Source organism: Rattus norvegicus, chromosome 17 (assembly GCF_021556685.1).
Source record: "Rattus norvegicus strain SHRSP/BbbUtx chromosome 17, alternate assembly SHRSP_T2T, whole genome shotgun sequence".
Classification (NCBI taxonomy): domain Eukaryota; kingdom Metazoa; phylum Chordata; class Mammalia; order Rodentia; family Muridae; genus Rattus; species Rattus norvegicus.
This window is the reverse complement of record NC_141550.1, coordinates 59,838,664-59,856,050: the sequence shown is the minus strand read 5'-3', so window position 1 is coordinate 59,856,050 and position 17,387 is coordinate 59,838,664. Positions and strand designations below refer to the sequence as shown.

General features: G+C 43.1%; 1 protein-coding gene across 4 annotated transcripts in view; it reads left to right on the top strand.

Moving 5' to 3' along the window:
- Positions 1–14,837, top strand: part of Lyzl1 (lysozyme-like 1) — a 60,224-nt gene extending 45,387 nt beyond the window's left edge. The window contains 5 exon segments of one of the 4 annotated variants that reach the window (NM_001108882.1): positions 1,051–1,167; positions 2,748–2,911; positions 3,409–3,567; positions 13,722–13,800; positions 14,497–14,832. In NM_001108882.1, the coding sequence (NP_001102352.1) occupies positions 2,773–2,911; positions 3,409–3,567; positions 13,722–13,800; positions 14,497–14,566 (447 nt within the window). In that variant the 5' untranslated portion in view covers positions 1,051–1,167; positions 2,748–2,772 and the 3' untranslated portion in view covers positions 14,567–14,832. 4 annotated transcript variants of the gene reach the window in all.
- The last annotated feature ends 2,550 nt before the right edge of the window (positions 14,838–17,387 follow it).

Below are 17,387 nucleotides of genomic sequence, written 5' to 3'. Positions count from 1 at the left end.
CCTTGAACTCAAAGATGTGCATGCCTCTGTTTCCTGGGATTAGAGGTGTGTACCACTATGTCTGAGTCTAAACTTTCCATGGACAGGCTCTGGGACAGGCAGAACTGCAGAAAGAGACCCTTGGTACCAATGTCTTTCATATTCCTACTAGGGTGGTCTGTTAATCCCTACTTAAAGCATTCCATTGTTTCCCAAATCCAAATTCAAAGTCTCCAAATCTACATTCTTCCAAACTAAAGCATGGTCAGGCTTATCACAGCAATATCCAACTCCTAGGACCACCTTCTGTTTTAGTTAGCATTTCCATTGCTATGAAGAGACACTATAACCAAGGCAACACTTATAAAGGCAAACATTTAATTGGGACTGCTTTACAGATTCAGAGGTTTAGTCTAATATCATCATAGAAGGTAGCATGCATGTAGACATGGTGCAGAAGAGGAGCAGAGAGCCCTACATCTTATCTGAAGGCAGCTAGAAGACTGTCTTCTAGGCAGCTAGGAGGAGGGTCTCACAGTGACACACTTCCTCTAAGGCCACACATGCTCCAGTAAGGCCACTGCCTGGCCAAGTATATTCAAACTACCACAGATGCTAACCACATTACAAGTATTTTATTAGTCCTGGCAGTTCTTTGCACTTTTGTAAATTGTTTTCCTGTCTTCTTGGATGCTATTAAGTTGTACTTGAATTCTCCTGGTCTTCTAGAAATATTTTATTAATAGCAGTTTGCTTACAGCAAATACAGTTTATGTTGATAAAACCGTCAATGTTAATTTAACCTCTATACTTTAAAATATGATATATATGTTGATAGTTGGTAAGACATGGAAGTGTAGGAACCTGTAATTGGATTTGGGCTTCATGCCCACTTAGTGATGATGGTTGGGATGAAGTTTAGAGATTGCCATTTTAGAGAGGTGATCTTACTTACTTGGGAGACACTGGTTAAGTGGTCTAATGGCTCAGGCATATAGCAAGACTGTTCTGAACTTCAGGATTCTAGAACCTCCAGGCAACTGGAAACAAAAGACATAAGAATTCTTCCTTTGCTAAGGCACTAGGGAGAAACTCTGAAGTTCGTGAAGGGTCACTTGTGCCTTATGAGAATCAGAAATGGCTTCAGGAGATTCAGGAAAGTACTGGGAACTACCACTCACTGACTGAGTAAGTAGAACCAGGTTCCTCCCACTGATCACCTAGGAAAATGATCTACAGACAGCACTGGGAATCTGCCTTCTCCATAAGAGCAGAGCCTCATCTGTTTGACCAGCTCAGCAAGGGCAAGCATTCAGCATTTCCAAACAGTTGCTTGGGGCTGCCATTGCTATGGCTCTTGTCTTAATATGTCTCTGAGCAGATTCTGATGCAGTGGATGAAATCTGACTTGATTTGTAGGCTCTGCATCTGACATCATTTATCTGACTTTGTGTACCTGGTATAAAGCCGCAGACCAACACATTTCCTATGAAGAGACAGATAGTATTGTAAATTTGGTGCTCTCCACCCTCTGACATGGTTCCTTGGGCCTGACACTGCGCTATGGAAACAGTCAAGCACAATGAACCTCCATATGGGCAGACTAAGGTTCCAATTAAACCTTACTTGGTAAACTACATCTAGTTTGCAAGTCTTGTCCTTCACCAGCACCAAGTTACTCCCTTGCTTAGAAACTGAAAGCCCCTCTGTGGTTCTCTACCAGTCCATGTTTGCACACAGAACCTGGTTTTCAACCTTACTTCTCAACTGGGGAATCCTTCTCTATAGGAATAATTAAAACCTTTAGAAGATTCTACACAGGTGCAGAAAACAACAATAGACAAAAACTGTACAAATCTTGAGTCAGTGTCCCAAGTAGGTATCAGAAACTTCACACCAGCCTCATCCACCAAAGCAGGGTTGCTTGAAGAAGGTATTATTTGTATGGGAGATCTTGTTGGAAGCCAGTCACTAGCAAGAAGGGCAACTCTTGCTTCTCCACCCCTTTAAACAACCTGTCACCAGCTTCCTTGGTTGTCCCTGTTCCTTATCTCTCAACAATTCCCACTTACGTGACCCATTGTCCTTTCTCCACTGTAATTCACCAGGCTAAACATAAAGGTACCTCAACTGGAGTAATAGTGCAGAGACCCCTAAAAACCAACCAACCAACCAACCAACCAAACAAACAAACAAAAAACCCATCCAATCACAGTGTCAGATGAGAGGCTGATAGGTTTGAAGCAACACCTCTCCATCTGGAAAAGCATCAAACTTGGAGAATGACAGAGAATAGATCTTTTACCAAACCAACGTTCCATGTCTTCGTAGGTCCTCCTATATCTCATCTCTGGCTGCAATAAGAAAATTCTGAGTGCATATGTAGGGAGTGCCTCCCTCCATGTGCTCTTCTTTTGTCTTCTATGTAGACAGTTAAGGTGAAAATCTAGAAATGCCGTGATTTCCCCCTGGATATCAGTGAGGGAGGGCTCATTTCTGTTTGATTCTAAAGACACAGCAGCAAGGGCTCCAGTCTTATTCCTGCCCTGTGTACTGTGTCTGAGTGGGTTTTTTTCTTTTTTCCCTGATGGAGGTTCAAAATGGTTCAAAATGGACAGAGAAGTACTCAGATGGGGTGGGGGGTCCACAATGAGAAAGTCCTAAGGCGGGGATGCCCACAAGCAGGTTTTCTCTATTCTGAGTTGCTCACTGATGACTGGTGGTCTGGGGGTGAATCGATGTCTGACTGCTCTCCTGATCTTCGGCAGGCTCTGCTTCCAACAGGCCTTCAGGATGAAGGCTGTCGGTGTCTTCGCCCTAATTATGAGCCTCGGCATAGTAGCAGAATCCAAAGTCTACACTCGATGTAAACTGGCAAAAGTCTTTGTGAAGGCCGGCCTGGACAATTACGGGGGATTTACCCTTGGAAACTGTGAGATTCCTCCCAAGCTTCCAGCCTCAATCTACCTTTGAGAGTTGGTGTCTGCTGAGGTGCTCTAGGTCCCCTCTGTTTTCACCTGGGGGTCTCCAGCTTGGCCGACTCTACCCCTACTAGAGATGGCTGCTAGCTCTTCACATGTTCTCCCAAACTGCACACTCCTCCCCCTCTACCGTCTTCCCATAGCCCTTGGTTTGTCCTTGCTACAGTCCTGTATTCGTGACCTCAGGGAGGGAAAAGAAGAAGGATGCCATCCATCGCAGTGTGTGGAATAGGCTAGGCTTCCTCTCTCAGATGAGGCTTAGCTACTGGCTACTGTGCAGGTTCTGGTGTGGCACCCTGCTCCTGTACACGTCTCTGTATCTGGATGATATTTCTCATTTGTGTGTCCTGCCCAAAGGGCTGCTGGGAGGAAGCCACTGGATAGCATGTATAAAGAACTTCACCTCACAGAGCAGGCTGAGACAACATTTTTTCTCCTCCTCATTTAGGGCTCTGCATGGCATACTATGAGAGTCACTACAACACTTCAGCAGAGACTGTCCTGGAGGACGGGAGCACTGACTATGGCATTTTCCAGATAAACAGCTTCACGTGGTGCAGAAATGGAAAAAAACATCAGAAGAATCACTGCCATGTTGCCTGCTCAGGTACTGTTTCTGATTACCCAGATTCGGAGGAGCTTCAGGGCCAAAGATATAGATCAAAGGACATACACCTTATCTGCTTTAAAGCTCAGAGGTCATATTCACAAGTAAGTCTGCTCCAGGCCACGTGGATGACTCAGTAGCTTCCCCTGTGGAGTGTGTGTGCACAAATGGCTTATTCCTGTGAGGGTGGTTTTTAGTAAGCTCTCCGTGAAGACAGGATTGAACAAATGACCTAGTTCTTTTCATGGATTGAAACATTCCTATTGAAAACTGGGAAGCGTCCCTTGCCAAGGGCATAGTAGAGTTGATCTTCTTTGTGCCCAGGACCATTTCCTTGAGTGGATTAAGAAAAATGGGCTCAATTTCCACTTCTGAAAGAGTAGAAATTAAACTGAAATTCACTTCCTGCTCCTTCACTTCTGTTATTTCGGGACACTGTGTGGCCAGCATGGAAATCAGAAAGCAATAAAACATAGTTGTCCCGCGCTACGTCTCGCCAGCAGGAACGACGCGGCACACACAGGATCCTACTACAGAAAAGCTTTAATGCGTCTTGAGAGGGAGAGCATAAGCTTACAATGCGGAGACGGAGAGTGAGGAATAACCGTCCCTTATATAGGAAACTATCCTCGCCTAGGACGTGTCACTCTCTGACTGGTCGCTGCCAATTATGCCAGATGACGTACCAAAACGTACGTGTCCCTTTGAGTAGTACGTATCCTTTTCTGTAGTAGGATCCTGTGTGTGCCGCGTCGTTCCTGCTGGCGAGACGTAGCGCGGGACACATAGTGGTCATGTTCTGCTTCACTGAGCCTTACCCAGTAACAAGAGAATATGGACTCATACAAAAGCTAAGTCCTTGGCTGGGCAGGACAGGGATCAGTTGATGGGCTCCAGAGAAAACTGATATTTTAAGAAATTCCAGGGCTGGGGAACTATTGTATAATATTTGTCTGGCATGTTGGAAACTCTAAGGTCAATCTCTAGCTCTATCAAAAAAAGAAAAAGGGTTTTATGAAAACCTCTAATCTGGGATATGGAAGATATACAGGATTTGAGAATCCAGAGACAAGAATCATTCCAGGCAAAGGAAATAGTAAAACAAAGAACTCACATGGAAATGTTTAGGGGCAGGGGAATACTGAGACAGTCTTCTCATGGGGAAGAAAAGGAAACTAAAGAGACATGGCAAACAGGGTAGAAAAGGCTAGAAACTGCTTTTGAGGGGTGAATGGCGGCTGGGCATGATTTGCAAGAAGGGGGTGACATAGGTCAAAGAAGATGCCACCTAAGCATCACAGTGTCAACTGTAGTGAGAGCAAGTCCTCAGTGGTGGTCACCAGGGGAGAAGCTGGAAATAGGGGGAGGAGCTAGACATAGGGGAGGGAGCTGGACATAGGAGGAGGAGCTAGTGAAAAGGAAACCCAACTATGAAACAGGTAGGAAAGATCCAGGAAGAACGCTATGTTTCCTCTCTCAATTATAGATATATTCCCAATACCTAGAACATTATCTGGCTATTGTTGGTGATCACAAAATACTCACTTATTAAAGACAGAAACAATAAAGGACAGAGTTGAAGTCAGTCATAAAATATTCTCATCCACATCCTTGGGGAGCAGAAACTGTTTTAATTGATCTTTGGTACATTCAAAGACAAGCAGCACTATTGTTGCATGGACAGAGAACCAAATCATGCATTGATTGATCTAGAGGATTGTCCATACTCAATATTAATGCAGAATAGTCATAGACTTCCGAGGCAACTCCTAGTTCTTTACCAGCCTTCAATATAAAACACTGTTCCCTGGGTCTACTTCTCCTTGATTTTAGGTTTCTTTTCTGAATCCATTCAAAGCAAATTTGTGCTGTCTTACAGTTGAGGGCTATTGATGTCATGTAGCAGATTCCTTTTCAGCTTTATATCTTCTGTGCTCAAACTGCCTGTATCCTTCTCTTCCGGAAGGTAAGACTTTTCAACCCTCCTAGGTCCAGGTCAATCTCATTAGCATTCTCTAACTGCTTGTTCATAGGGACTTCCTGTTAAGTGAGATCATTAGACCTGTGCATTTCCGTACACAGAGCTGAATAGTGGCACTCCTGAAGGTTTGTTCTCTACTTTGGTTACTTTTAATTATCAACTAGATTAGTTTGAGGGACAGCTAGACCACTAATGAGGCACACCTCTGAGCATGTCTGTGAAGGTGTTCACTGAGTTTAACTGAGGAAGAAAGATGTGCCCTAAATGTAGGCAGCACCCTCCCATGATTGGAATAAAGAGGATGAAAGGAGCTGGGGATAGCGATATGTGCCTTTAATCCCAGCACTCAGAAAGCAGAGGCAGATGGATCTCTGTGGATTCAAAGACAGCCTAGACTATAGAGTGAGTTCCAGGGCAGCTTGAGCTACATAGTGAAACCCTGTCTTGGAAAAAGAGAGAGAGAGAGAGAGAGAGAGAGAGAGAGAGAGAGAGAGAGAGAGAGAGAGAGAGAGAGAGAGAGGAAGGAGGAGGAGAAAGAGGAGGAGGAAGATAGGAGAGGAGAGAGGGAGAGAGACAGAGACAGAGAAAGAGAAGAAAAGAAAAGGGGTGGAAGGAGAAGGGAGTTGAGCAGCATCCATGAAACCATTTCTGTGTGAGCCAATGCATGATTTTAACCCTTTCACAGCACTATAAGAAAAGCTTGTGCTGCTAAGCCACAATGCTTGTGGTCAGTTGGGTGCTTGTGGTCAGCTGGGAGAATCAATAGAAGACCACATGACATCATCCCCACTTGGTAGCCACTGTGTTCATCAGGGGTCATTGATAAAGCTAGAACAAGAGGAAACAGGGCATCTTGAGAACAGAACAAAGAAAGCATTTGGGATTTAGCAACTGGTGACAGAAGGCAAAGCTTGAATGATTAGAGAAGGAAAATACCATGAGGAAATCTCTCATAGCAACATGGGGGGGGGTGGAGAGAAAGATGGAAATCAGGAGAAATAAGGACAAGATAATAAACAATATTGCAGAATACAATGATACATGACTTGCTAGGAGAGCAGAAAAACGTACAACCGTTCCATCTCACTTCCCCCCACAGAACAACATACACAAAATACCCAAACTAAGGGCTAGGACTCCAGTACCTGAGATCTGCCATGTGATTCATATTATGGAGACTCACTCTCAGGCTCATCCTCCCCAAATTACTGAACGGTAAAGAGAAACGAAATCCACTGTGTTCCTACTAAGAGAAAGAATGTTTGTGTTCCACACAGAAGATTAAACAACATAACATTTCTCAACTGCAACACTGGTGTAGTAGAAAGAGAAGAGGTATCTAATTCCGAAGAAGAGTAACTTCCAACAGAAATTCCTTCCTTAGTCAAATCATCAGTATATTTTGAGTATCATGAATACATTTTTGGACAATTTAAAAACTAAAAACTTCACCTTGTATATCACATGGTGTCCTGACTTCACAGAAAACTCAGTTTATAATTATGGAAAAAATATTAAGTATTAATTCTTTGATAATACCATAGTTTATTTTGATCATGCTTCCCCTGTACGCCACCTCCTCTTAGATTCATCCTTCTACCTCCCCTCCATGCACGTTTATGTTCTTCCTTCCCCCTCTCTCCTCAATGAGTCCAGTCTGTGTTGCCCAACTAGTCTTAAAAGTGGGGTCTAGAGTATGGTTGACCTATCAGGTTTCATACCACTAAAGAAAATGAACTCTCCCAGCAGATATCAAACTCTAGTAATTCCTCAGCTCATAGTAACATTTCATGCCCACCTCTACTTTCCCTGCTGGGATTCTTTGTGACTTGAGACTTTCATGGCCTTATGCATGTTGTCACAACCTCTGTAAGTAGTTCGTATGTATATGTCCCCTTGTGTCTGAAAAAGGGTTCCCTTGAAGTTATCCATCACCTCTGACTCTTTCAGACTTTTTTAAAAAATTTTATTTATTTTATGTATGTGAGTACACTGCAACTGTTTTCAGACACACCAGAAGAGGGCACCAGATCTTGTTATAGATGGTTGCAAGCCACCATGTGGTTGCTGGGAATTGAACTCAGGACCTCTGGAAGAGCAGTCAGTGCTCTTAACCACTGAGCCATCTCTCCAGCCCTCTTTCAGACTTTCTAACCCCTCTTCTGTAAAGATCCCAAGACTTTCAGGGAGGGTGGTGGATATCCCACTGGGGACTAAGCACTGTGTTTTCTCAACTAGTCATCTTCACTAGTTGAGGGTCTCACTATTAATTGTTATCTGCCTCAAAAGAAAGTTTCTCTAATAAGGGCCAAGTGATGTTCTGATCTCTGAGCATAGTAAAAAGCCTTTAGGAATCATTTTCATATTGTGTCAATTTGGCATAATAATACTATTGAGTCGTCCCTAGGTTCAATAGGTACAGCCATAGATTCTCAGCTATGCCAACAGTGCCAGGTCTGGGTTTCGTCTATGGAGCAGGCCTTAGATCCTATCAGAAAGTGGTTGGTTACATTCATGCCACTATTTCACTGGTGGGCATATCTTGTCAGGATGGTCATTATTATAGATTACGAGGCAAGATTTAAATTACCCTTCTCTTCCAGCAGCATGCATGACCCAGGGCTGTGACCAGTTTCTCACTGAAGAATCTGTGGAGGAGACACGACATTTCTTTGGGGACACAGCTATGTTAAGTGACCTAGAGAAAAATATAGATGGAAATAACCCCAGACTCATTGTCCTCCCTCTTTCCCTATCTACCACTGTTCACACCCTGACTTAAATCGTGGGACATCAGAGGACATGGAAGTCCATTGGTGGCTTCTCTCTGGATCTGCTTGTCAGTACGCAGAGCATGGTGAATAAGAATATGGAGGAAGATTCCAGCATGCCCCCCCCCATGGAAGTTTTTCACCAAGAGGATAAATTAAAGCAAGAAAAACAAAGACACAAATATAGCGGGACTTTCTCAGACCCACTAGTGGTATAAATAACAACACAGAGGCTTTTTAATATTTTAAAGCTTAGGTCTTTTAGCTAGGACAGTTTCTCAGCCAGCTGTCTAGCTTAACCCAACTAATCCTGGCACTGTGTCCTGCTATGTGGCTAGATCTGCCTCTCTGATGTGCTCTGGTCTGGCTGTTAAACTCTATGTCCACTGGTGAATCTTCCAAGACTCATTTCATCTCTCAGCATCCCCCCTTCTCTCTCAAAAGTTCTGCCTTCCACTTTCTGTCCAGCTATTAGCCCTCAGGTCTTTATTGCAGCCAATCAGATACAATTCCAAATTGCCTCTAGGTTAGTGAGGAAAGACGCATGTTTTAAAATATGATGCTGAGATGGGCCATAGAAATAACAATACCCGGATCCTGCCAGCATTTAGCTCTCTTTGGGTACAGAATTAACAACTGAAAATACAAGGACATACCTTCACACAATGTGGCCCAACACACAAATCAGGAAAAAAGAAATCCAGTAAGCAGGACCTCAGCAAAGGAGAAAGGCCAGTGCAATGTTCAGTATGACCTAGGGAATATACATAATTATAGGTTTTACAGCCTTAACAATTGATCTTTGCTCTCAAGCACAGTTTGTCTCCATGGCAAAGAAGCATTTAAAGAAAGCTTGGGGGCTCTGTAGTTATCAAACAGATAACACTCTGTCTTGTCTTAGCTCTGTTGAGAGTGAGAAAGATATTCTTCAATCATTGGCTCTCATAGTTTTGTTTCTTCTTTCTAATATATGCATTTCTGAAGCTCTGTTAATAGGTACATGCTTATTGATGATGGTGTTCTTCTCAGTGGGCAAGCCATGCTCTCACTAGAGTATGTGCCTCCCCTTAACCAGAGTACCATCTCTTAAAGACACAGAAAGCAGCCTGGTGGTAACCCCAGCTCCTCCTGGGAAGTGTCCACATGGCCACTTTCCCCTCTCTCCTTTCACTTTTTAAAAATTTTTATTTTTCTTGGATGTTTCATGTATTTACATTTCAAATGTTATCCCCGTTCCCCCCTCTACCATACTCCCTCCCCCTCCCCCTGCTTCTATGAGGATGCTCCCACTCTCACCCACCCACTCCAACCTCAATTCCCTGGCATTCCCCTACATTGGGGGAATGGGCTTTCACAGGACCAAGGGCTTCTCCTCCTATTAATGCTGGATAAGGCCATCCTCTTCTACCTTTGTGACTGGAGTCATGTGTTCCTCAATGTGTACTCATTGGTTGCTTGTTTAGTCCCTGAGAGCTCTAGTGGGGTCTAGTTGGTTGATATTGTTGTTCTTCCTATGATGTTGCAAACCCCTTCAGCTCCTTCAGTCTATTCTCTAACTCCTACATTGGGGTCCCCTTGTTCAGTCAAATGGTTAGCTACAACCATCCTCATCGGTATCAGTGGGGCTCTGGCAGAGCCTCTCAGGAGACACCCATATCTGGCTCCTGTCAGCAAGTACATCTTGGTATTAGGAATAGTGTCTGGGTTTAGTGGCTGTATCTGGGATGGATCCCCAGGTGGAGCAGTCTCTGGATGGCCTTTTCTTCAGTCCCTGCTTCACTCTCTGTCCCTGTATTTTCTCCTGTGAGTATTTTGTTCTCCCTTCTAAGAGGAATGAAGCATCCACATTTTGAGCTTCACATGATCTGTGAATTTTTTCTTAGGCATTCCAAGTTTTTGGACTAATATCCACTTATCAGTGAGGGCATACCATATGTGTTCTGTTGTGACTAGGTTACCTCACTCAGGATGATATTTTCTAGTTCCATCCATTCACCTATGAATTTCATGAAGTCATTGTTTTTAATAGCTGAGTAATACTCCATTGTGTAAATGTACCACATTTTCTGTATCCATTCCTCTGTTGAAGGGCATCTGGGTTCTTTCCAGCTTCTGGCTATTATAAATAAGGCTGCTATGAACATAGTGGAGCACGTGTCCTTGTTATATGTTGGAGCATCTTTTGGATATAGGCCCAGGAGTGGTATAACTGAGTCTTCAGATAATACTATGTCCAGTTTTCTGAGAAACCGCCATACTGTTTTCCAGAGTGGTTGTACTAGCTTGCAATCCCACCAACAATGGAGGAGGGTTCCTTTTTCTCCACATTCTTGCCATCATCTGCTGTCACCTCAGTTTTTTTATCTTAGCCATTCTGACTGGTGTGAGATGGAATCTTAGGGTTGTTTTGATTTGCTTTAAAATAGAAAACAGAATGTTGGCTTTACACCCAGAATCAGCCTTCAGTGTCTGCTCTACTTTATCTTCGGGCAGAAACGCAGTAATCAGGAACAATGTCCTTCTGTATTACTGTATAGAAGTAGCCACATTGTCGTAAAACCCTAGAAACCAGTTGACTTTAGGTATCTGCACAAAGTACATGACATTACATGCATGTATAGTATAGATTGACATATATATATATATATACATATACATACATACATACATACATACATACATACATACATATGCATTTTTATTTTAAAACTGTATTTCTAAAACCCCCACCTTCCTTCTTCAAACTACTCAGGCAGACCTTAGTTTTAAGTGCTTGCTGTCATTTAACTGTGTTTCCCCCTCCCCAGTTCATATGTAGAAATTCATGTGACTGGTATTTGAAGTGGGGTATTTGGAAAGCAGTTCAGGTTAGATGAGGGTGAAAGAAGTGGGACCCTATCTTGGCATTAGTGATTTTATAGGATGGGGAGGGAGGCCTGCATGAGCATGTCTGTAATGTGCTCTCAGTTAGCAGACACCAGCAATATGCTCTAAACTAAACTTATTTATAAATTGTCTAGTTCTTGGCATTCATTTTCTTAGGGCACCAGAAGATGGACTAAGTAAATATTCACATTATAAATTAAAATACCCAAATATACGCATGTACATATGCATATTTATGAATGTCCTGATATAATGGCAATCTTTATTTTCTTTCAGAACATAGGCTTTGCCAATGACAGATGGCTTTGCCAATGAGAGACGGTTACAGGAAAGAAAGTGATTGCTGGTGTCTGCACAGAGTGTAGTCCATGAGTGCTAATCTTGGTTCTCACTGGATTAGCATCTAAGTTGGCCTTTGTTACTTCAGAGAAGAGAAAGAGATGTAAGGCAGAACCATGGAGCTTGTAATTATTTGGGAGGCAGGAGGAGGCATGGGGACTTGGACATGCTCTAACTGGAAGCAAGCACTTCTTTGAAAACAACTGCTGCTGTTTTCTGGTGTAGAATGTAGCGTAAACCATCCCTCTACATACGGATCCTGAAGAACTGTTCCTATTCTTGTTCGACTAGACAGAATTGTCTATTAAGAGTAAATTGAGCAGAAACAGTTATTGGCATGAATCCTTCTAAAAGCCTGTTGCCTTTCCCAACTTCTGCCCTCTGCTGCCCCTGTGTGGTGATTTCTCTGTTTCAACATCTCTGCTCTGCATCTGGTTCCTTATTTCTCAGCCCCAAGCTTCGTAAACCCTAAGTTAATCCAATCATTTTCAGGAGACTTTCTTCCTTCCTTTCTTTCTTTCTTTCTTTCTTTCTTTCTTTCTTTCTTTCTTCCTTCCTTCCTTCCTTCCTTTCTTTCTTTCTTTCTCTTTCTTTCTCTCTCTTTCTTCCTCTCTCCCTCCCTCCTTTCTTTCTTTCTTTCTTTCTTTCTTTCTTTCTTTCTTTCTTTCTTTCTTTCACAGTATTGATTTTCTGTCATCCAGACTGAGCTCATACTTAATATATAGCTGGGGCTGACCTTGAACTCATAACCTTCTTGCCTATACTTCCTAAGAACTAGAATCACAGGCATGCTCCACCACACTCAGCTCCAAGTAGCGCTCCAAGCTGTCAAACAACTTCCTCCATCATGCTCTCTTCCCTAATCCAACAGCACCTGATCCTGCTGTGAGTGAACCCTATTCAGGGCTCAAACTGTGCTCCAGGACCAACTCTTGACCTAAGACACATACATAGGATGTACTCTACACAGAAGAATAGAACAAGACAGGTTCCCCCCTCACAATGTATGATGTTCCCTTCCCACCTCTAGGGACATCATCAATTCCACTTGCTCTAGGGTCAACCTAGTCACTTCTAAAAACAGGCTCGTTTACTGGGCACGTGGGCTCAGTTTATAGAGACAATGAATGTTGTGAGTATTAATGGGCATTGTCATACAGATACTTACTGTGTGTCTGACACAGTAGATGTTATGTTAACTGAATTAACTGATGGCAATGAATAGCTGTTGTAGATATGTGTGTTTCTAGAAACAAGACTTACACGCCGGCAAAGCTCTGCTTCTCTTGGTGACACTAAACAGAAAGCAATGGTTTGTACACCGTTTCATCTGCTCCTGCCTCCAGATCAATCCAGTCTCAATTTTTTTCCCTTGTTAAGTGGTAGATTGTTTTAAATCAAAATAAGTCACATTTTGAATAAATTTGCTTGAAGGAAATGTCATGACCACAATCTTCTAAGAAAAGTAGTATTAAAACTAAGCCAGCACACTGAAGGAAAAATTTACAAACAATTGCCTATTATGATGTTTTATTAAAATGTGACATTTCAAGTCAGTGTTTCTTATTTCTGGTTGCTTTTTTTTCTGACAGTCAGAATAATGCATTTCTATTGTAAAATGTTAGGCTACACAGCAATGGTGTCAAATTGATGACCACCGCTGGGAGCTAGACCTCAGTAAGACACTGGCAAGTCCACAATCTTTTCCAAAGCTGTTAAATGGACCTTGTGTAAAGGTCAGAAATAACTCAGGGTCAAGGTGTAAGTGTGTATTCTCTCATCTCTGGGACAACCAGGTCTAGGGGCCCATACTTCGTACTACAATAGATAGCAAAAGACCAAACCTCAACACTTTTCTTTTTCTTTTTCTTTTCTTCTTTATTTGTCTGATGTTTGACTTTTTCAGTCATGTTTACATCAAGGAGGCTTGGAGGCCATTTCTAGGCAGGTAGTAACCACCATTCTCTCCTCAGGTAGGCCATAGTGAGGACAGCCTTAAAACAAAACCTGTATTATTGGTGAGGAAATTCATGGGTTTTTGTTCTGTAGGGAAAGTCACAGATCTTCCAAGCCTCTTCCAGAAAACTGCAGAGAGAGGCTCTGGCATAAGGCGCTCTGGCATAACAACCCCCAGACAGCTGAAGCCCTACTGACCCTCACATCCCCTTTCTTTACAGCACTGACCACTGATGACCTCACAGATGCCATTCTCTGTGCCAAGAAAATTGTTAAGGAGACACAAGGGATGAACTATTGGTGAGTGTGTCCTTGGGAGACAGGGCTGGCATGCATAGACAGTGATGTTAGTGATGTGAGATCTACAGTGTGTCTGTTCACCTTGGCTAGCATAGACATGAAAAACTGCTACCTGTAGAGTGGTCCAAACAAGAGACCTGGGTGTGTTGATACTCATCCCGTGAGAGTGTGGGTCCAGAGGAGCACAGTACAAACAAGTATGGGGAAAGTCTTGCTGTCTTGTGAAGGGAAGAGGCATTTATTGATACACCAAGTAGCAGGAAGCCTGGCTTTGCTCTGGATTCATGACAATGAGACTGCAGCAATATTTGGTGGAGATAAAAAAGAGTAGAGAGGAGGAAATGGTCCAGTCTGTGAATGACAACTAGGCAAAAACCTCACCTAAGACTGAAAAGGATCCATGTCTTTCAGCTGTATGTCTAATGAATACTGCTGATCAGGCTGCTCATTTGGTAGGTCAGAGCTGTGGGTCTTAGGGATCCATCCTTACCAAACTAGTTTGCTTGTTGGTGAGGCCAATAGTGACTAGGAGAAATTGGGGTGAGGGTGGAAGGACAGAAGGCATCAATGAAACAGAAGAATGGCAACTTTGGATGTTGGAAGCAGGTTAACTGGTAGTACCTTCTGGAGGTTACAACTACAGTCATTTGGTTGGTGCACTTTCTTCCACTGTCCCCATTTCTATCTCCTCCTCAGGCAGGGCTGGAAGAAGAACTGTGAGAGCAAAGACTCGTCTGATTGGAAAAGAGGATGCGATGTTTCCTGATCTGCAGCAGGTGCAAGGGCGCTTTGCCATGACTCCTCAGATCCGTAATGAGTATCCCTTTTCCTCACAGGATCCCTTCTCAACATTGGAGAGGGGATCCAAGGTGTATTTTAAGAAAGTAAATATTTCCCTTTCTATGTCTTCACTTCTCTTTGATCTAAGTTCAGAGATGTCAGAATAACTTGATGATGTTAGTACTTGGAAAATCACCTCCACAATGTCTAAGGACTGCAGAGAATAAACTTTTCTTCTTTGTTGTAAAGATTCCCAAGGATGTAGCCATGACTTATTTGTTCAAACATGAGACTTTTGAAGGTTAAAAGTTGTGCCACTAAGGAACCTTACAAAGGCTGCCAGCCAGTTTGCCAATTCCTACATCCTCAAGAGACTGTGGCCAATCTTTCTGGCCAGGGAACATTTCTCAGATCAACACTGCTGGAGAGGACACTCCTGCATCCTGCGTAGAATTCTGATGGCAATTCTTATGGGACAAAAAGATGAAAATCATGGTACTTATCACCAACATACACAATATCCACTCAAATTAAACCTACCAAACTCCACTTGACTGTCAGGTTCAAAAGAAACTCAATGCAAATGGCTATCTGTGGTATCCATTAGCATACAAAGTGCATGCTGGCTTCTAGGCTCTCCCAGTAATACCTCTCTGGCTCTTCTCAGCTCTTCTCACCCAACCCCCTACCCTAAATGTCTCAGGCTCATGAGCTTCCCTTCTCCCAGCTTCCTATTCCTATATAACCCTGATTTTTCAGCACCCTTTCTCCTCACATTATACAATATCAAACTGTCTTCATCTCAACATTCGCAGATTAGATCAGCTTGGCCTTGACCTGATGACCACATAAAAGGAGTCTACCCACAATGCGGTGGCCTGAGGACATCATCCCCCAGATATTTCTAGGATGGCTCTGCTAGATATGGGGATGACTCCTCCTGCCAATGCACACAGCAGGATGGCTCTGCCCCATGGGTCACATTCCGTTTCCTGTATTTTTCTGTCTCTCTGGGCCATAGTTGGCTGAAGCTGCTTTGTTCTAAAACTGAAGTGAAAGTAGTAACTTGTTGAGTGCAAGCTGATGTACACTGCACCGACTAAGGGTTGTTGGAGAAATGTGTTACAAAGCAATAAGCCTCCACTAGGACAAAGTTCCCAGCTGATGAACACTGTCCCAACCCTTCCAAACCCTTCAGTGTTCCTTTGTGGCCATTGCCCAACTTTGACCATGGCTTACTTCATACCCTCTAGCTTAAGAGGGACCCCCAATCTTTGAACAATCATGAGAGCTATTTGTCAAAGAAGACACACCAGTATTGTCATAATTTAACAAGCATCATAAGCCACGGAAGAAAATGCTTTTGAAAACCATTTAACGATTGAAAAATAATTATATCAGATGACTTAAGAAAAACTGAAAGAAAGGAGAATCCCCTAAGGTCCTCTAAATTCATAGATATGTGTTTTTTCACTGTCATGGCCAAGTCATCCAGCTGTTCTATAGGCCTTATTCTTAGTGGGGCTCCTACTTCATTAAAACCAGTGGCACCAAGTTAATGGATAAGCTTGGCACAGACCTGGCATGAGCTGTCATCCCAATATCTAGGGAAAAGGAAAAAACATCTCCAAAGTTCAAGATAATGGGAAGATTGTTGGCACTACAATGTGATCTGGCTCTCTCTCTCTCTCTCTCTCTCTCTCTCTCTCTCTCTCTCTCTCTTTCTCTCTCTCTCCCCCTTCCTTCCTCCCTCCCTCCCCTCCACCTGTCTCTGTGTCTGTCTCTCAAAACCTCAGAATTTCTAAGCATGCAATCTTACTATTTCCCTCCCTGAATGTTTTATTTATTCAGTATTTCTACAAATCCTAATTTAGGATGAAAATCTAATTTTCCATGATTTGGAAATGCAAGAGGAAGTGATTACTTCTTTTCTTAGCTTATCTTTATTTGGCAAAAGAGTCTTGAAGCAGCAACCCTCTTTCTATCCAAGCATGTGGTTTTCAAGACATTCAGAAGTAGACTTCTCATTTTCCTCAGGACCAACCACTTTGTACATTATGAGCACACTTCTTTTTCCCTTGGAGACTAGTTCTTGAGAACTCCCTCCCCCAACATCTGTGCCCTTTGCATCTCAGCTTGCTCTCTGGTGCCCCTAACACTTTCTGGACCCCTCTGTCATCTTCCTTGATATTTCATGCATCTAGCATGCCATTTCCCCTCCAGAGATGATTGACACTGGTTCTTGCCTAGGTTGGAAAACTTTGCTCCTTTGCTGCAGCTAATTAGAGCTTGCTGGCCATCAGCTTAGCTCTGGGTTCAATGAGAGACCTTGTCCCAAGGAAATAAAGGAGCAAGTGGTAAGACACCTGATGTCTTCTGGTACATGTATAAGTGCATAGCCACATCTGCCTGAACATTCATTGCCTGTGTGCACACATATACACTGAAGAAATTTTTTTGAAAAGTTTGGAAAGTAGAGCCTTTATAGAGAAAGCACACTACTGGGGGGTGTGCCTTCAAATGGACATTGATGCCCTACCCCTTCCTCTCTTTCTCCTTCTTGACCCATCTCTCTACCACAAAGCTCCAGCTCACAGCAGAGATTATGGCTCATGACTCAGAAATCTTGAACCAAATGTCTTCCTCCTTTGTCCCAAGTATTTTGTCCCACTGGCAGGACTCTGGCTGACTCACAAGCTAACGTCCACTGGGGGCTAGAGAAAGAATTCTTTCATTAGCCCGTTACGGAAGGCTTTCTTCTGACCGTCAGGCTCCCCACTGCTGACACACCGTATACCAGGCTGTGG